The following is a 20,726-nucleotide window of genomic DNA, read 5'->3' as shown; positions in this document are numbered from 1 at the left end:
GGAATTTTAAAGCTATTCATTCAAACATTTGATGCTGGTGACATAATGCCTACCATGAATGAAGATACACTTTCATATGCATATTGGTTATTTATGTGGCTTTAGACATTTAGGTTCCAAATTGTAAATTTTGTGAAAAAGTACTCTTTTCTTTACAGACTGGAGTGCATGGTGCTGTTTGTATCTTTGACGATGAACCCAGGACAGGAGGGAGGCATTGTGGTTCAGTTGATCCTCATGTTTGTCAAAGTCGGAAAATCACCTTTTCTGCATCTGTCATGATTCAACCAGAATCTGGACCAGTCTGTCTTCTAGGAACCGAATCACAGCAGAAGGTTTGCTGGGAAATTTTGGTTGCTGGTTCTGAGCAAGGTATTGAAGCTGGCCAAGTTGGATTAAGACTGGTAACAAAAGGAGAGAGACAATCCGCTGTGACTAAACGGTGGAATATTGGTGCTTCAAGTATTGCAGATGGAAGGTTTGGACTAATAATAGTTTCTTAGTCATTTTTGTAATTGTCTTTATATATACACAGTATCAAGGCACTTTTCATGATAGCATTTTACTGATTGTAGATGTTGTATTGCTATAAATATATTTACCATATTGCTTTGAAGCAATCTTTCTTCCAAATCAACAATGCCACATATGTTCAACTTTAGTATGCTTTCTGTCTACTTATTAGATGCATGTTGACAGCCAAACAGATTATTTTCGTGTCTAATTTTCTGATTGAATAAGTGTTTACAAGTAAACATATTTCAGATTATGTTGAATTTGGGAATGCAGGTGGCATACCGTAACTGTGAGCATTGATGCTGAAACTGGAGAAGCTACTACATATCTAGATGGCAGTTTTGATAGCTTTCAAGGTAGGTTACCTTTGCAGGCAGATGGTGGAATCTTACAGGAGGGAGCTGAGGTTTGGGTAGGAATGAAGCCTCCTCTCGATTTGGATGCATTTGGAAGGTCTGACAGCGAAGGAGTTGAATCAAAAATGCACATCATGGATGTGTTTCTCTGGGGAAGGTGTCTGACAGAGGATGAGATAACCACTTTATATACAGCCACCAGTTCTGACGAATATGACATGGTTGATCTTCCAGATGATTATTGGCAATGGGGTGAATCACATAGGGTATGTGCAATGGGTTGTTGATGTATTTCCTATTAATTTGTACAAAAATGCAACATGTAGCTTTAGCTTTATGGCCAAAGGTGTAGTACTCTTATCAGTTCAGGTCATCTTTCTTGGCATGTGTTTTAATGATATGCTGCTTTTATTCTTTGTATATTTCTCTTTCCTGGCGCACCCTTTCATGATTTGGTTCAGAGTCACCAGTTTTACATCATTCACAACATTCATTTTTCAGCGACTTAATGTTGAGAATATTTTAGGAAGCAAAACATTGTTCTAAGGATATAACAACACTATGTAGTGCCTTATGTTGTAATTATTTTGACTAGTATATTGTTACTGTATTGGTCTTAAGATATATTTCATATGGCTTACCTGATTGACATACTTAAATATTATATGTTGTTAAGGTGGAGGATTGGGACAGTGAGCCTGCAGATGTGGATTTGTTTGACCATGATGATGTGGAGTGGGATGGGCAATTTTCAAGTGGGAGAAAAAGAGCTGAAAGAGATGGGATATCTTTAGACATGGATTACGTCGCAAGGAGTCTGAGAAAGCCCAAGATGGAAAATCAAGAGGAAATAAATGAACGCATGCGCTCAGTCGAGTTAGCTGTTAAGGAAGATCTTGCAGCAAGAGGGGAAACCCACTTCACTGATCAGGATTTTCCTCCTAGTAGTCAGTCTTTGTTTGTAGATCCAGAAAATCCCACAGCCAAGCTACAGGCAAGGATGTTTGCTGAATGTCCATTTCTGACTTATATCCTTGTTGACTTGTAAACTGCTGCCCAAATTAATGTTTTTAGCTTCTAGCCCTGCTTAGTACTTACAACTGGCTCATTGGGCCATTTTCTTTGCAGGATTGGATTCTTCAACTTAGATGTAATGGGTAACAGAATTGTGATTTTTGCAGGTTGTGAGTGAGTGGATGAGACCAAGTGAATTGGTAAGAGAAAACAGAAGGGATTTATATCCATGCCTCTTTATGGGTGCACCTAATGCTTCTGATGTTTGTCAGGTATGTGTTTCAAGCCCTTGTGGTATATGAACAATAAATAACTATTCACATGCTCTTATTGTTGTTGTATCTGGTCCCCTGTATGCTTGTATCTTGACAGGGTCGTCTAGGTGATTGTTGGTTTTTAAGTGCTGTGGCTGTATTGACTGAGGCATCTCACATGGCTAACCTTATTATTACTCCTCGATACAATGATGAAGGAGTATATACAGTCCGATTCTGCATACAGGTGAGAGTTTTTCCTCAGAAAGAAATGTTGTTAGTAACTTTATTAACATGTAAAACTATTTATTTGATCAATTTAGTGATATAGAAGTCTCTATGAATTGGCAAGCCAACAGTTTGATGTCACTCAAGTTCAATATATGTTAGTTTAACACATTACAAGAATAGATTCAGTAGAATTAGTGTTTGGTATTTAAGTTGTTTTCCTGTCAAAATGGTGGCCTGCATGTGAGCAGTTTTGCATATGCCTTGCAACATAAGCCACACATGAGAGGATTTTTGGAATAAAGGAGAGTAAGAAATTATATGTCCATGAGATGGTTTACCCACATCAATTAATGTTCAGACAACTTGTGATTACCTCATATTTCAGCACTAAGGCTATATGTTATTTCAATTTCAAACTCAGGCTATGGCTTTGAATCTTTGAGAAAAAGGAAACAACGTCTACCAGTGTGCATATACTCGTAGAACTGTATATTTTAAATCATATATACACATATACACCTCTGTAATAACTAACATGTAATGGATTTCATTAAATGCATTTCATTTGTTAGAATCTAAGTTGCCGGTTCGGGTTCAGATTTGGGGATCTGGTTTGGCTAAATTTTGTTTTTGGGTTTGGGTTGGTTAGCACAAACAGCATGGGGACGTTTCAGGTGTTTCCTGAGGATTTTTGTGCAGCACGAATGGTAAGGGGGATCTCCTTGATCTCCTATCATCCCCAAAATGGTTAGGGGCATCATAAGTTATAAACAAAAAAACCACCATAAACTTGAATGCCATTTAAATTTAAAACATGCATGATAAATATCATTCATTCAAACTACAAGCTCAATATCAAAATAATAACATCAAGTTTAAGATTCGACAATTCGAACTTTTAAGTTTTAATCATCAAATGGATTCTTTAAATCATCAACATCATCATCACCTTTGACATTAGATGATATAGGAACATTAGATGAACAAGAAGTAGTGCTAGTGCCACTTGCACTAAAAATGTGCTTGCTTTCCTAGTCATCAAATGCAATATGTTGAGAAGTGGAAACATCCAAGTCAATATGTTCTGGCTCTATATCCCACATCTTCGTCTCTCCTTGCTTGTAGTCATGTTGTTTGTGTGAAAGGAGACGCAAGTTGGAATGCACATAAAAGAAGTTAGCTGCTCTTTTTGAGTGCAATTTATTGCGCTTTACTAAGTGGATGAAAGCATATGTGCTGAAACTATTTTCTGATGCAGATGAACACTTCGACTATTTGAGTGCTTAAAATCTATGAACTCATTTGTAATTGTATCTTGCAATTCATCTTTAGGTAAGAGTATGAGGATTGCTGCATTGTACCCTTCAACCACTTGAAAATCTCTAGATGGAGCAAGCCTTTTTGGCAAAGAAAGGAACTGATTGTTGTAGTATTTTGGAGACAATGCAAAACCAAGAAGATGTAATGGAGTGATAATCTTGTTCCATCTTTCTTCAACAATTGTACGCACTTGTTTGAAGAAAGTCTCCTCAGGGTCTTGCTCTTTCACATTTATGATGCACTTCATCTTATCAAGCATTGAGTTGATACCGTGATATCTCTCTCCAATGCAAGGCCTGCCCATTTCAGTATAGAAAATCATGCTAAAAATGGGCTTGGTGAATTTAAGTATATACTCCACACGATCCCTCCACGAGTCATTTAATATCCTTTGTCTAATTTTTGTTGCCCTCTTACTGCTGCTTTGCTTCCATATAGATCAATTTTGGCTAATCACCATATTAGAAAGCGCCTATCTAAATTTCACAAGTCACATCTCAACACGATTGTTTGCCCTCTCGGGTAAACGGTTAAATGCAGAAAGTAAATGCACAGAACATAATGGAAATACATTAAATAACCAGTCTCTATATTAATTCAACAGTCCATGTACAATAAGTGCTTATCACATTACATCTGACATGACTAACATGATGATACTTCGAAGAAAAGGTACACAATATATAATACCCGAAGGGGTGCGACACAACCGTCGCGACTCCAACTACCTACCCGTCGGCTAACTAACTGACCGCCGTAACTCATTATTACCGACAACAACATAAACATAATATAACAACATAACATAATGATTATTCCTGGCAACATCATCCCCCCCAAGAAAAGAAGTCGACTCCGACGACTTAATACAAAATAGAGATGAACGGCAGGAACTACTGACGCCAGTCGGGTCCGGATCTTATACACTTCCTGCGTCCTTGCCTGAAAACCCTTTTCTGCTACCATCCGATGCTCAAGTGCGGATTTCACCAATATTGCTTCCTTTGCCATCACAGTCCTCCTGTGCCTAACCCAAACTTGTCTGCAAAACACGTTTTTCAGTCTCAGCTTCCACCAACTGTTACTCAAATGATACTGTCTCCCTAGCCAATTTGTCCTCGATAGCCACCCGTGCTGCTCTCTTGGCATCCAACTCCTGGGTACGCTGAACTAAGTCTCACGCGACTATTGCCTCCAACCTGGTGGTCAGCTCCTCCCGAGTCCTCTGTGCATCCACCAAGGCAACCTCACGTCCAGCCGAGACATACTCCGAGTTCCTCAAAGCGTACCAGTCATGCCTGGAGGTGGCCACAATCTGCTGGCACAAATGCTAGGAAACACCTCAAATCCTCCATCACACTCCCCAAAGGCTAAAAACTGAACTGAATAACTCCCTGGTGTCATACAACTGCGCGGACCTGCAATGCCTTCCCTCAAACTCTGTTTGTTCCCAACCTCCAAATCCGTCTCCCTCTACGGCTTATGGCTTCCCCGCCAATGCTTAGCTGCAGGCTTCTTTCTCACAGTACGGAAAACCACAACACTTCCCGTGGTCTTCTGTAGCTCAAAATAAACTGGGGGTCTGGGGGCAACACCCCCAGCGGGGTCGAGGGGCAGCGCACAACATTTCTGTGATATTTTAAGATGCCAAAAACCCTTCTTTTCCACTCTGAATTTCCAGTGTCCTGGCTTCAAACTCCAGCGAATCATTTTAAATCTGGTCGTTGTCGTTTTTTTTTTTTGGCACTATAATGTCCCCGATGGCACCCCGGCCATACAACCTCCCTGTACGGTCAACAACAGCATTGGCACCTCCGATCGTGCGGCCACCTTCCCGTGCCGTCAACACCCCTCCATCGTACGGCGGACCACTGACAACGGAGCGGCTGCGTGGTTGTGCGTCTTAATCTTTGCGGCTGTGGGCTGTTCGGCGCGTGAGTGTGCGGGCGGGTGAGTTGTGCGGCTGTGGGCTGTTCGGCGCGTGAGTGTGCGGGCGGGTGAGTTGTGCGGCTGTGGGCTGTTCGGCAGGTGAGAGTGCGGGCGGGTGAGTTGTGCGGGCAAGTGAGTTGTGCGGCTGCGGGCGCCACCGCTGGTGTCCACCGTACGGTGTTACCACCGCCGGTGGCCCACCGCACGGTGGTCCCACTGTAGGTGTTACCACCGCACGATGGTCCCACCGTAGGTCCGTCCCCTTTTTTTTCTTTTTTTCTTTTTTTCTTTTTTTAAATTTTTTTGACCGTACGGTCGCTGTCGTACGACCGTGCGATTTTTTCATTTTTTATAAATTTTTGATCGTACGGTCGCCTGTCATACAACCGTACGTTTTTCTTTCTTTCTTCCAACCGTACGTCATCTGCCGTACAGCCCTGTACAGTGGTGTTTTTTTTCACAATTTTTTTTCCTGCCGTGCAGTTAACTGTCTCGTACGTCCGTACGGTTTTTTTTTAAAAAAAAAGTTGTCTAGAGAGTCTTTGGCTCGGGTCCCCTGTCTCTGGGATCGCCCTTCATCCTTCTCGGTTTTCCTCGCCCAAAAGTCTCCTTTTGTCCCGTGCCTCTCGAGTCGCCTGGCCGGCCTCTCAGGTCCCCTTCGGGCTCTCGGGTGTCCGTCCGACCTCTCAGGTCCCCTACGCGCTTCGTGTGGTATGGTTTCAATTTGAACCTATTGGTGGCAAGTTTATTTTCCATGGCCATCCGAAGACCTGGAACCACAAATTCTACAGGGACCACGACCTCCTTCCCGTACATAAGAAGAAGAAGAATAATAAAGATTTTGAAGACTGCAGTCTTCCACACAGGGTTCCAATCGTTGCCAACACTCTTCGGATTATCTACGTCGCCAGGGTTTGGGGCGTCTCCCTTCCAATATTCTTTGTATTCCGACAAGTACACCTCTGTTGGTTGCTCTGGTTCCTCTACTTCGAGCCTGTAGCTTTGGAACATTTCATAATCCTCCATTTGCTAGTGGAAGAGCCCGTTAAGTGAGCATACCTCATCTTCAAAACATCCCTCCAATTCGAGCACCCCTTCACTGTTCGGCTCCATCGCATTCTTGCCCTTGCTTTCATTGGGACCCCCTTCCCCTTTATTAGAGTCCTCTGAGTCTGAGTCTGAAGAGGCGAGCTCTTCGCCGACATCTTGGGTGTGTAGGTCAATGGTATATTTCCGCCCTCCCTTCTCCATGGAAAGTGTATTTTTCTTCCAATTGTGGTTTACCCTCGCGTTGATCAACCACGCTCTCCCCAGGATGGCGTCATAGCCTTTCTTCTTCGAGGGAATAACCACGAAATCTAACAAGAATGGTTGCATACCAATTGTCACTTGCTGGGCCATCAACAGGCCGAGTGGCTTAATGCCGTGTTGGTCCGCTCCCACCAGGTTGAATGTGGGCTTCCCCAGCCGCTTCCATGTTTCTTCTGGTAGTACATTCACCCCAGATCCCCCGTCCACAATGGTGTCCTTCAGAATGGTCCCACGGATACCCATTTCTACCACAGCTGGGTGTCTACCACTACTCAAGGCTAGTAACATCGGGTCAGTCAAAGGGCTGACGGAAACCTCCACCTGTGGTGTACTCTTCGAAGCGGTGGCGGGAACCCCTACCTGTGGTGCACTTGACGATGTTGTGGCGGGAACCCGTACCTGTGGTGCACTCGACGCTGTGGTGCTTTGCACATTGGTGAGGATGGCAGTCCTCAATTGTGGCATAGAGTCTAGAAGGTCTTTTACCTTTATCGACACCTCCATCTGCAAGATTTGCCCAATGATGTTATTTTCCGCTTCCGTATGGGATGATGTACTCGCCACCTCGTTGTCCCGTCGTTCGGTCCTCATCTCACGTTCAATATTGGCCTTTGTCTTCCGTGATCTCTCCTTCTCCATACGGGGGTTGGGATAAGTGGCTTTTTTCGTCTGGGCACGGGTGATCGCCAGCACTTCTTTCTCACCAGTCTTCTCAGCCTTCTCAATGTTGAGGAGATTAACCCCTGGGAGGAGGAAATTGAACCTTGTAATAATCCCGACACAACCGTCGCGACTCCAACTACCTACCCGTCGGCTAACTAACTGACCGTCGTAACTCATTATTACCAACAACAACATAAACATAATATAACAACATAACATAATGATTATTCCTAGCAACAACGATTGTGTTAGAGGCAAAATTGGTCTATGCAACCTATAATAGAAATTAAGCCAAAATGATTAAAATTGAAAAACAAACTTTAGAGAAGAATTAGAATACACAATTAAATTATGAAAATCAAAAAATGTAAAATTTTATACTACTTCACTTACCTTCAGTAGCTCCAATTTTGAAAATGATCTAAAAATTGCTTGAGACATGTTGTGGTTGGTGATGAATATCTAGATGTCCTCAACCAATGCATGCACCTTTTTGATCTATTAAATTTTATTACCAAGCTTTTGTAGCATAAGGTTTAGTGAGTGGACTGCACAAGGTCTCCAAAAGTTATATTGATATCGTTTCTCAACCAACAAGTCAACAGCTCTACAATTCTTTGCGTTGTCCGTTATGATTTGAACAACGTTACACGGTTGCATTGTCTCAATGGCTGTGATGAGAATATCAGCAATAAATTGTCCATCTTTTACTTGCTCCTCACAATCGATGACTTAGAAAAACATTGCCAATTTAGGGGACTCTCTGATGACATTGATAAAGGGATGATTTTTTGAATCTTTCCACCTATCTGAAACGATGGACACACCTGTCTCAATTTGTGAATCCCTTATGGGCTTAAATACAACTTCAACCCCCTTGACCTCTTTTTCCAACAAGGTGCCTTGCAACTTCTCATAACTTGGGCCCTTGTACCCTTTTGGAGCTTCATTAAATTTTTTCAACATCTCTTTTTAATATGGGGAGCTAACAACATTGAAAGCGAATCCATTTGAATAAATACATCTTTCTACATGCTGGTTGGCAATGCCTTGACTCTCACTTTGAAATGTAGTTTCTAGAGGTCACTTTTAGGGTTAGGAAGGGTGCCAAGTCAAATTGGGTTTCAAGAAATCTTTAAAAATGCAAGAAAATTGTCAAATCAATCTTTGGGTGTCCCAGTTTGACGAACCAAATCCCTTTGTCTCACACCTTGTCCGCACCCATAGGTAAATTAAATCAAGATCCAAACTAGGTGGAAAGTAGACTTGGATCCGATTGGCCATGGGGTAAACCCTACAACATAGGGCATAATATATTACTTATTGATTATAAAACACGAGATTGGTCATGAGATAAAATCTTACAAATGCAATTTTGCTGCAAGGAAATGACAGTCGTTGCTCTTGTGAGCTTCCACAAGGGGGTCTTATGTCTGAGTTGTTGTCTCACTTAGTATTGATTGGGCTCTAGGAAATGGTTGGCTATCCTTGGGATAGTTGAGGGGTGTCTAGACATTCCCTGCAAAATTTTGCATGTTTCTGAAACGTCCCCTATTTTTTATTTTGATTGGTGACAAACTCAAGATGTTTCCTAGACATTCATAGATCCCATAATCATAAATCGTAGGGGACATGCCTAAATACAACAGTGAAAATAGTGACATGCAATTTTAAGCATATAATATTGTGTTCTAATTCTAGCACTCCATCGAGGGGTCTAAGGTTCCTTTCAATTTCACATTGTTTTGATAGTGAAGTTGTGTCCCATTAGTTTTGCCAGTGATTGACTTTACCCTTTACTTGTTCTTTCTCTACTATAACATGCACAATCACACTCGTTTGGTGTAGATTTTTGAATTTACATAAAATATATTCATCATTGATAATGTTGGCCAGAATTTTAATAGTAAATAAGAGGCTTTTATGTTTGAACTCCACTGGATCTATTTTCATTACCATTTTTGCTAGTCATTTAGTGTTTTTTTGAATTTTGTTAAATTTTATAGGGGTTTTATTGGAAGTCTTTACTGGATAAATGCTTGTTAACATTAAAATTATTTGATTTATGGAGTTTCAGAAGAACAAACGAGCCCAAATGTGAGAATATCTTAAAATATACAAGTACCTAATTGCAATAAATTTAATTGGCTATGATGGATTTTTCATTGCCAATTATCTAGCATTGACTAAAGCTCATATGCACTCTTGTTAGACTACTCAATATGCACTCTTGTTAGACTACAAGATGGAACAAAATTATTCTTTCTTTATAGTTTTTATGTAGATACTTGTTTTTAGGCAGATGAGTCTTATATTTCTCAATAACGTTTTGGGGGAGGATCCATTTGAACATTTTTGGGCCCCCTTGTGGGCATGGACTAATGTAATGTCCCATTTTTGACAAGGTTGAGAACATTAAATATTTAATTAATTATTTTATTATGTTGTCTAAAGTTAAATTTGGCAACTAATATTCAATTAATTTTTATTAAATTTGAAGTGATTTTTGAGTTAACTATAACTGGTTACAATTGACAAATTCTAGAAGATTCATTAAATTTCTATAAAAAGGGATTTTTGGAGAGAAATGTTCAGGCTAAGGATTTTGAGAGGAAGCTTGTCTTTAGAATTGTCGGGACAAAAACACTTGGTGATTTGGCCGATTGGATGGAAACCCGATTTGACGTCTTGAGGTGGATTCATTGGGGAATTCACATTTGGGCAAAATTTGTAGTCCTTTTCGAGACAAATTTTTGAGCTAAGTATTGGTTTTCAGAATTAAAAGGATAAGTATTGTTTGGCTTGCATGGAATAATATTTGGTGACTAAAGATTAAAACATTGGAGAAAATAGATTTGGCATTGAAATAATTGAATAAGCAGCTCCTTGCATTATTGGCTTGAACTTTTGTCTAAGTAGAAATATTTATCCATGGAGAGATCAATTTCAGAGGCGAATGAGCACATCAACATTGGGATGGCATGCAGGAATACAGATTGGAATCATAGCCCATTTCCTTGAACTATCACAGTCTCTTATGAAGCCGTGATTATTCCTAAGCGTGTGTGGATGTTGGGAAAGGTGTTTTGCCGAGTCGGGAAAGATCTTCTTTCAAGTTCGTGGCCCTTGCTTCATCATCTTTCTTGGTGTGAAGGGACAATAGGTTGCTGTTGATTGCAGATTGAATCGAGGGCCTTCCTTGATGGAATTGTGAGTCTTTTAATCTGGTATCAATCTATATTTCTTGTGCAAAGCTTGTCTTTTCGGTGTCCTTCCTTTGAGACGTTGCTGCTGATATCATTGGTGTGGAATCACTCTCAAGTCATGATATGCTTGGGAGGGGTTGGTATGAAGGCAGGATGCTTTTCAAACTGATATAGTTTTTTCAATTTGGAAATATAGACACTAATGTGAACAATTTGTACAATTTTCTGCATGCAATAAATGATAATGTTATTACCGGAGTTTCATGAATAAAGAAGCAATTGCCAATTTCTTCTAAATGTGAGACTCCTATTTTAGACTGTTATAAGTTTAATGATCGTGTTATTGGAAAAACTTTATAATTTGTTGTTAAAATTACTTGGGAACATAATGCAAAATTCTATAAAAACCAGTGAAGGACATTTCAGTGGGTATCAGAGTAGGAATCTCGCTACCCTATGGATGGATTTTGCTATGCAAATATAAACCCATGTAAAGGAGTCAAGAAATCGTGAGTAACCAAGGTGAAGAGGCAAATCTTCTAGATGTCATTAGCTGTGGAAACATGGAGTTGGTTAGAGAGTTTCAATCCTTCATGATAGAGTCTAGTGGATAAATAGTTCAAAATTAAGGGAAATGAATCAACAATTGAATGCCTCTAGACCATGTCTTAATATGGCAGATGGAAGAAATTCAAGCAATGATAGAGTCTTAATCAATCCTCCTACAAAGACAGTCAAAGCCAAATTTTTGCAAAGGGAAGAAGGTGTAGCTGAGGAGACTCAATTACCTCTTCACTCAAAAGATAAAATGGTAAGGTATCGGGTAGAATATAATGCTTTAAGTCAGTAGTTTGTAATGATTTATCCTTTGATGAGTTCTACGAATTAAAGACAAGCAAAATCCGTAGAAGAGGAAGAAGCGAGTTGAGTAAAGAGGAAAAGCCAAAATCAAAACGAAAAGAAGTTGTTAATGAGGAGATGAATGCGCATGAGTCCAAGAACCTCGAAAAACATTCAAACACAGATCACAAGAGTGATGAAGTCTTGGTAGAGCAAACCTTGCTTATTGAACACGAAGATGCCAAGATAAAATCAAATGTTCCAATGCATTAACTATCCACTGATTTGTCAAAAGGTGAGCCGTTGCAGCAGAAAATTTATTTTCAGTGTTGCCATTTGAAGGAGGATCTCTTAGTTGATTCTAATGTTAAGGTTATAAGTCAAGGATGATTGTGTTGGAATGAATCTCCCAAAAGTATCTTACTTTAAAGTAGGTAAGTACTTTGATCATTTTTGCTCATGATATGAGACTAATAGAAGAGATCTATTTCGGTTTTACCATCATGAAAAGCATATTTATATGGTAATTGTGGAAGGGTGTATAAATTCTTTTATCCAAAATTGACAATACATTTTGGTTTGGGATCTCAGAGATCAAGTATCTTTTATAAGGGATATTCAAAAGCATGATTTTAGACCATTAACTCTTGCAACATCAAAAGAGTCATTTCCTAGGGGATGGACTAATGTGGTAGCATTGCTAGAGTCTAAAAAAGTAACAATAGAAGTACTAAGAAGTTATATAACAAAAGAGGGCCACCTTAAATTGACAAGCATAGATTATGAAGGCATTATGAATTGTGAACTTTTCAGTCTTACAACAATTGTTGAGATCATTTCAAAGAAAAAGCATGCGTCTAGATACTTACAGGTAGAGAAGAATGGTGAATTTGAACAAGAGGATAAGTGTTTTTTGGTTAAGGATTTTTATGGTGGTCTCAATGCATACAAACAGAGAGTGATTAGAACTAATAATGAATTATTTACTCAATTGAAGAGTAACAAAGATTGTCACAAGCACTTTGATATGAAATCTACACTGCCTTTCAATTCAGAGCATGTTCCTATGGATAGTGTAGAAGATGTGGAGAGGACATTTACATATTCAACTCATAGCAATGTAAGTTTCCAAATACCAGAGACATTGATTAGACAACAATTATGTTGTGGAAAACGAGGGGTATTTGTGGAGTTTGGGAAATCTTGAAGTCGAGCATTGAACTATCATGATCATACCTTGAGGTCAAGGAATTGTAACAAACTCTATCACAATGGCTTCCCATTGTCAAAATCATCTCCATGGGAGTGCTCCAAAAGGAATGTGATTGGTTTCGGTGAGATAGAGCATGTGAAATTTGTTGAGGTTATAGATGGACACAATGAAAACATACAACTTCTTGAGTCATCTCAATTTGTTTAGAAGTGCAATTACCAAGGACAACACAACAACATCAATTGGTGTCAAGGAGAAATTTGTGTATTTACCATTGAGTGATGATCAAAAACAATATGCAAATGAAGTAAGTGAATTGGAATGCTAGTTACACAGACTTTTTATTGTAGTGGAGAAAATGATGAAAATTGGTGATGAAGGAACTGCTAGTGAACTAATGGAAGCAAACTATGAAGTTGTAACAGAGAAATTAGAGATGGGTGTGAAGGGTGTGAAATGGTTTTTTCTTGAACTTGAAAAAACTTTATGGAAAATCAAAAGAATTCATTAAATTATTTACCTAAGATCAATCTATGTTGTTTGTACAAACTAGATTCGTCCCCTTGGCACTATGCAATTGGTCTTAAAAAAAAGCTATCTTTCAAAATGCAAAAATTTGCAAGACACAAATGAGTTTGTGTGAAGTAGGTTTGTTTTAGACACATTTTAGGGTTTTTAATGTTTAAATTTATAAAACTTGTTTTTTATTTTTTGTTTTCTAGGTTTTTTAAAAAGAAATTTTGTATATTGTTTAGAGGAGCGCTTGGGGGCATCTAGGATTGGCCAAGGTGTCCCCCTTTGTCTTAGGTTCCCTATGGGTACACCATGCCCATAGGGAAATTGGGGTTGTAGGGACACTCCTTGATTAATCTTGGAGTACTCCTATCATTGAACTAGTAATTGAGCATAATTACAAGGAATTTAGTGCCGCAAGGATGAGACTTGGCCACTCTTAGAGAGCTCGTGCCATTGGATTAGCACTTGGATTGGTCAAGTATGGGATTGGGATGTTGGGTATAAGAACACATACCCTCCAGGAACTCGAGGTGGCAAGGATGTACCCTAACCAATCTTGGGTGATCTTACCAAACCAATACAAAGCATATCCATGGGGGACTCAAGTCCACAAAGATATGTCTTGGGCCATCTTGGGGGATCTCCTCTCCAAATGAGTAGTCAAAGCATACCCATGGGGAGCCCATGTGGCAAGGATGTGCCCTAATCAATCTTGGGTGATCTCGCCAAATGAATACCTGAAGCATATCCATAGGGTAGTTGTTTCCACAAGGACATGCCATGACCCATCTTGGGTGATCTTTTCTCCAAACCAGTACTGGAAGCATACCCATGGGGAGCCTGAGGGCATAGTGACATGCTCTGCTCACTCTTTGTGTGCCCCTATCATTGAACCAATTCCTAGACTAGTGGGGCATGGGATTGGGACCATGGGTACAAGAATCCAATAGCATAGGTTTCATGTAAACATTGGAGCTTCATGTTGGTGATTGATACTTTTCCTCTTTCTCGTTGTTGTAGCTAGTAGTAGTGAACATCTGCGCGCTCATAACCTTATCGCTAGACAATTTATAGATTGTAATAGGCAGCTTTTTGGCTGTCCAAGGATTTTGTGTCCGATTTGTTTCTTTTCTCTTTTTTATATGAAAACCAAAATACCCTTATATTAAAAAACAAAGATTATGTATTTTGTGTGGTATATGCTTAATGAGAGCTTCCACTTCTCAAAATATTTTAACCATTTTTCCTTTGAGAAACAAAACAAATAAAATACCATCTGCATATTGGGATTCTCTTGAAAGTTAAGTTTTAATACAATAAGAATATCTAGAATATATTTGTAATTTTGTGAAAGCCAACTTATAATAGTCTACTACATTTTTTTTTGATAATATTTGATTTATGTTAACCCTCATGGAAAGCATTTTGACAGACATAATTCATTACAAACTCAAGCATAGGTACAAAAAGGATTTTTGTATACCTATGCCCGTGATAATAAGGGAAATTAACATTTTGTCTATCAAAAACCATGATACTTTGATGTATATTACGGTTATGTGGCACTTGAGTAAGTGTCACTTATAACATTGGATTAATTATGGGTTAGATAGATAATATCATATAGTTAGGGTATGGTATGCTTATCACTTTGTTGATTTGGGTTGTGCTCTCTAGTTGAATAATCCATAGATTATTTTAAGGAAAATTTTATTGTAAAATTCAGCCTTACGGGTATACTTCTTATCATATAAGATAATATATCTCATGTCTGTGTATTTTCTAAATTCTAATCACATCAACAATTGTGGTATTTCACACGTTTTTGTCAAAGCTTGGATTTGGGCAAGTTGGAAAATCAATTTACACATTTTGTGGCTTGTATCCCTTTCAACAATCATTGGTTTGTGGGTCCCTTTGAGTAAGCATTATTTTGTGGGTGTTTCGATTCAACATGAAGGCAAGCATTGTGCCATTCCTTGGGAAATATAACCTTAACTTTCAAGAGTTGTTAATTTTAATTTTATATTAGGAAAGTGAAATACATTTCTCTCTCATATCATTCTTCTCAGTTTAAGACTTTTTATCTAATGAGCACACAGTGATCAGATTAAAAGTCTTAACAAAAACTTATATTTGTTTAAACTTTAACAATCACAATAGCATCGATTACTCAATTTCAATAATCATGCGCATGAGAAGAACATAATAACACAATATTTACGTGGAAACCCTAATAGGATAAAACCATGCAAATTACTTGCTTTATAATAAAGTTTTACAAATTTCGTAGGTTGAACCACTAGAGGCACCAACCCCTCATTCAATTTGAGAGAACTTTCCCACTCAAGGCACCAACTCCTCATCCAATTCGAGAGCACCTGCCCACTAGAGGCTCCAACCGCTCATTCAAATTTCAACCTTATCAATGTTGCTTCTATAGTGAACAATGGATAATCTTGTTCTCCACAAATCTTGCTATAAATTTACTCTTCAAATTGCTATTATGGTGACAATAAATTTGCTCCAAAACTGATCACAATCTCCTCATAAAACTCATTATAAATCTGCCATAATACTTCTCAGAAAACTCTCTTGATTATTATTTTTAATTCTGCTCCAAAGTCTTCTTTAGTCTTTGCATGAAACCCTCTTCACAAGTTGCATAAAGTCTTCACAATTATGTTTATAGAGTCTTCATAAATCTGCAAATCTTCTTCACTTATGACTCCTCATCAATCTGTGTATATTATTCACCACACCACACACACTTCTCCAATTATACAATGTTTATTTAATACCTTCTCAAAAGGAGTGATTCTCGTTAGAGACATCTCCCTTCATAAATAGTCATAACTTCAAAGCAAATCACACCTCTTCAAAAAGAACATTGCTTATGCATATTAATCCTTAAAGAATCGCACCCTTTGAAGAATATTTTCTCTAGCGAAAATATCTCATAATTATAAATCAAATCACACCTCTTTAAAAGAGATGTTTCTTTAACAAAATATACCCCTTTGTCTTTATATTGGCTGATCATATGACTATTAATGAATCGGCCAGCATAATATGAATTACATATATCTTGTAATGAATTGGCCAGCATAATATGAACTGCATGTATCTTTTAATGAATTGAACTTAATACAAATCACATTGCTTTGAAAATGGATCATTAGACCTCTTGTTTGCTTTTATCATTAGACAAATCTGCATATCTGTTTGCCACCTTAATCATGTAGTTGGGTTTATATCATTAATCTGCCACCTTTGCTGTATTTTAGCTATTATTAACACAGTCCCTGCTCCTTATTGATAGTGATTGCTGTCTTTTAACATTGCACATTTGTTTATCTTAATCACAAGCACTACCTTTCACAGGCGTTGTGTTCATAACCGATGCCCTTGTAACTGTAATTTTTCATTCTTTTCTTAATCACATTAATCTCTTATTTATCAACTTTCGGTTATTATTATTTAAATACAAGTTGCATTGCCCATAATATAATGTCTTGGGTGATCTAAAAACTCCAATTAAATCTAGATCAGCATCATAAAATTGCTTTTCTGAAGTCGACATCTTCTTCATTATTGTCATTCCATGATAAACGTTATCATTCTTGAGACTTATCACCACTGTAGGTACTCTTGAAGAGCCTTTATCCATGCAATGTTTATTGTCTTGAATATGATCAATGCATAATCATATCTTAAATAGCAAAACCCATTTTCTTATGCGAGTCATTAAATCATTGCGACATTAATAGTGATAATTTTAGAGAATGCTGCTCATGATTAAATGACCTCTTCGTTACTTCCAAACCTCTTTGATTTCACCAAATAACTCTTCTTTCCTTCTCAATCCAATTTCCTTGACATCAGTAATAATTAATCTTTTCATATTTGACATAGATCTTATTTGGCATCAATGTGAACCTTTTAAACAATCTTACACATACATTCTCGCCTTTGACATTAATGATAGTAATCTTCATTAATATACTTCTTATATCACTGACAATATTTCCAACATTAGCTAGATAGAGAGACACATTGTTGAACCTATGTTGCTGGTTTAGGCCTCGATATTAAAGGTAAATAGAAGAACCCTCATTCGTTCTACATGTTGAGGAGATATCTTTGAGTGGCATGCCAACTGGATTGAGTGCATAAAACCTTAGTTGCTAGCTTGTGTCAGGGTTTGGTCTTAGGGTTTGAGTTTGTTGTACAACATAATTGTTTTGCAATTTTTGGAAAGATTGAGTACAACCATACACACACAATTGAAGGCTGGTGGCCATGAATGAGACCATTATTGAACAATATCAAAATTTGAAATTTGGAGAAGAAGATTTCAGATGTGGGAAGGGAAAAACAAGAATTTAATAGTTAGTTCTGCGTGTTTAATTCATATTGATGTATTTTTCAACAAGTGCAAACCAAAAATTCGTAATTGGTTAGGGCTAGATTGCAGTTTTTGAGAAATTATCCACCTTATTCTCAGACTAATTACTTGTTAAATGTAAAAAAACATGTAGATCTTGTGAAGATAAATATGCAACAATTTTTTTTTTCAGAAACACAAAACTGAAGTAGTGCCATAGCTGGTTTGAAATTATCAAATTTAAATGCCAATTTAAATTGTATCTTTTTGTAGGGAGAATGGGTTCCGGTTGTTGTTGATGATTGGATACCTTGTGAATCTCGTGGGAAGCCTGCATTTGCTACCAGCAGGAAAGTTAATGAGTTGTGGGTCTCAATATTGGAAAAAGCTTATGCAAAATTGCACGGGTCTTATGAAGCCCTGGAAGGGGGCTTTGTTCAGGATGCTCTTGTTGACCTTACGGGAGGTGCTGGTGAAGAGATAGATATGAGAAGTGCTCAAGCACAAATTGAACTTGCTAGTGGAAAGCTATGGTCTCAGTTATTGCATTTCAAACAAGAAGGATTTTTTCTTGGAGCAGGGAGCCCTTCAGGCTCTGACGTTCATGTGTCCTCTAGTGGTATTGTTCAGGGCCATGCTTACTCTTTATTGCAGGTATTTGTTTCGTTTCTTATATGGCAATATGTGGTATAATTTTATTTGTTTTGAATCATACTTCAGCAATTAGCAATTTGCTAGGAATTAAGTGAACAATATGTACTCCATTGTTGTATTTAACAAAATTCTTGATGTAGACTGTTCTTGGTGGGTATTGCTAATGCATATGAAATTTGTTGTTTCAGGTACGTGAGGTTGATGGTCACAAGCTGGTCCAAATACGAAATCCTTGGGCAAATGAAGTGGAATGGAATGGTCCATGGTCAGACTCTTCACCTGAGTGGACAGATAGGATAAAGCACAAATTAAAATTCACTCCTCAGGTATTGTTTGGATTTATGATGACAAAGTAAATATTTCATAGTAAATCCTCATATTTGGAATTCCTTATGTACTTTGTTACTATGTAGCTGGGATTCCCGGCAGCTGGGCTGGACCTGAGTTTGGTATGCCTGTGGGTACTTCATCAGTGACATTGAAAAAAAAATTTGCTACCATGATCCATTTGTAAACTATGGAATGATTTTTATTTACAATTTAATAGCAATCTCATCACTCTAATAACAGGAATCCAATCAGCATTCAAAATGAGTTTTATTTCAAATAGAAATTAAATGTAATTGTATGATATATTACTATCAATTTTCAAGTTAAATAATTTATGAACAATACGTTTCATTACATGGTTTACTGTCAGAAGTAAATTGAAAAATTGGAAGTAGTTGACCTAAAGATTTCATATTATCGATCAATAATTTGAGTGAACCCAATAAAAATTAGCTTATAATTTATTATTTATATGACAGATAAAGAATCGACATCACTATCCAAAACTTGAATGTGAACAGAAAGTGAAGCATACATAGTGGTCAACCGGTAAAATAATACTTGATCAAAACTTTATGCTAAATAAAATAGAATGGAACTTTTTGTATGAGATTGGTTATAGCTAACAAGTGAAGTGTAAGGTTGTTTTGTTGTTTATATGATGATATGTGATATTGTAATTCTAATTCATGCTTATACCCTCCTTTGCTTGTGTTTTAACTTTTAATTGCTTAGCCATGTACTCACATTGGTACTTTTTGGACAATTGGGTGGGATACTATTTTTGTTTTCCCTTTTTTGGTTCATTGTCAAGTTTTAGTTCTTCACTTGATCTTTCCTTAGAAGTTTTTTGGCGTCAGATTTTAAATTAAATTCTGTTGTATTTGTAAACTTGTATATGGTAAAAGTGTACACAGAATGGTGTTATTCTTCATATGTCAGTTCTTGTTATTGAACTTTTTCTATGATAAAACTGTTTTTCTTGTTTTAAATAAACCATTTTCTGTTTTGGCATATAGTTTGCAAAATTTGAGGAATCTGTTTTCCTTGGCAGGCACAAGGAGGGATTTTCTGGATGTCCTGGCAAGATTTCCAGCTGCACTTCCGATCTATATATGTTTGTCGTGTCTATCCTTCTGAAATGCGCCACTCTGTTCATGGTCAATGGAGGGTATGCAGTGCTGGTGGTTCCCAGTTGCATTATACATGGCATCAAAATCCACAATTCCGATTGAAGGCTGTGGGAGCTGATGCCAATTCTGACATACATGTTTTTATCACTCTTACACAAGTGGGTAAAAATTCTTTTCAAACATGTTTCACACATCTTTCCTTACATGTAAAATACCAATTCATACTTTGTTTTTTGGAGCCTACGCAGGGTGTGAATTTCTCATCTAGAAAAAAGGCCTCTTTTGGGAATTTTCAATCTAGTTATGACACTTCAAGGTTCTATATTGGTATGGGTATCCTTAAGACATGCGGAAAACGGGCCTATGACATGTGTCGGGAGGATGTAGTTGGTGTTACAGAATATGTAAACTCACGTGAAATAGCTTGGGAATATGATCTTGAGCCATATCCAAAGGGCTACACAATAGTACCGACCACACGATATCCTGGGGAGGAAGCTCCCTTTGTGCTCTCTGTTTTCACCAAGGCATCTATTGTGTTGGAACCATTATGATCATAAAAAGAAGTTCTTGTGCCTTACCCTCAAAACGATGTGATGTTCTCCATCTCTCGGAACTAGCTTCAAAATGGCACGTGATTACCCCATGATGATCTGAGCCCAGAAGGGGAGGCCCTTGGTATTTCATGTGATTGAGGCATCTCTAGTGTTGAAATCATCACGATTTTACGCTGCTCTGGTATACCTTTTTTTCCCAGTTAAGCTCCACTGAAATAGACTTTTTCATTTTTATTTATTTCAGTCAAGTTCCACTGACAATAGAGAGTAGATGATATTTTGGTTTATATGACCTC

General features: G+C 38.0%; 1 protein-coding gene across 3 annotated transcripts in view; it reads left to right on the top strand.

Moving 5' to 3' along the window:
- LOC131066898 (calpain-type cysteine protease DEK1) overlaps nucleotides 1-20,726 on the top strand; it is a 164,789-nt gene that overhangs the window by 127,154 nt on the left and 16,909 nt on the right. For 2 of the 3 annotated variants that reach the window (XM_058001774.2, XM_058001773.2), the window contains exons 22-30: nucleotides 159-478; nucleotides 790-1,138; nucleotides 1,549-1,866; nucleotides 2,054-2,158; nucleotides 2,259-2,387; nucleotides 18,030-18,410; nucleotides 18,599-18,736; nucleotides 19,795-20,031; nucleotides 20,122-20,611. In XM_058001774.2, the coding sequence (XP_057857757.2) occupies nucleotides 159-478; nucleotides 790-1,138; nucleotides 1,549-1,866; nucleotides 2,054-2,158; nucleotides 2,259-2,387; nucleotides 18,030-18,410; nucleotides 18,599-18,736; nucleotides 19,795-20,031; nucleotides 20,122-20,427 (2,283 nt within the window). In that variant the 3' untranslated portion in view covers nucleotides 20,428-20,611. Of the gene's footprint in view, nucleotides 1-158; nucleotides 479-789; nucleotides 1,139-1,548; nucleotides 1,917-2,053; nucleotides 2,159-2,258; nucleotides 2,388-18,029; nucleotides 18,411-18,598; nucleotides 18,737-19,794; nucleotides 20,032-20,121; nucleotides 20,612-20,726 lie in introns of those variants that run through there. The other variant, XM_058001776.2, reaches the window with a different exon arrangement.

This window comes from Cryptomeria japonica, chromosome 9 (genome assembly GCF_030272615.1).
Source record: "Cryptomeria japonica chromosome 9, Sugi_1.0, whole genome shotgun sequence".
NCBI lineage: Eukaryota > Viridiplantae > Streptophyta > Pinopsida > Cupressales > Cupressaceae > Cryptomeria > Cryptomeria japonica.
The sequence above is the reverse complement of the archived record's forward strand: the minus strand, read 5'-3'. Positions and strand labels throughout refer to the sequence as shown.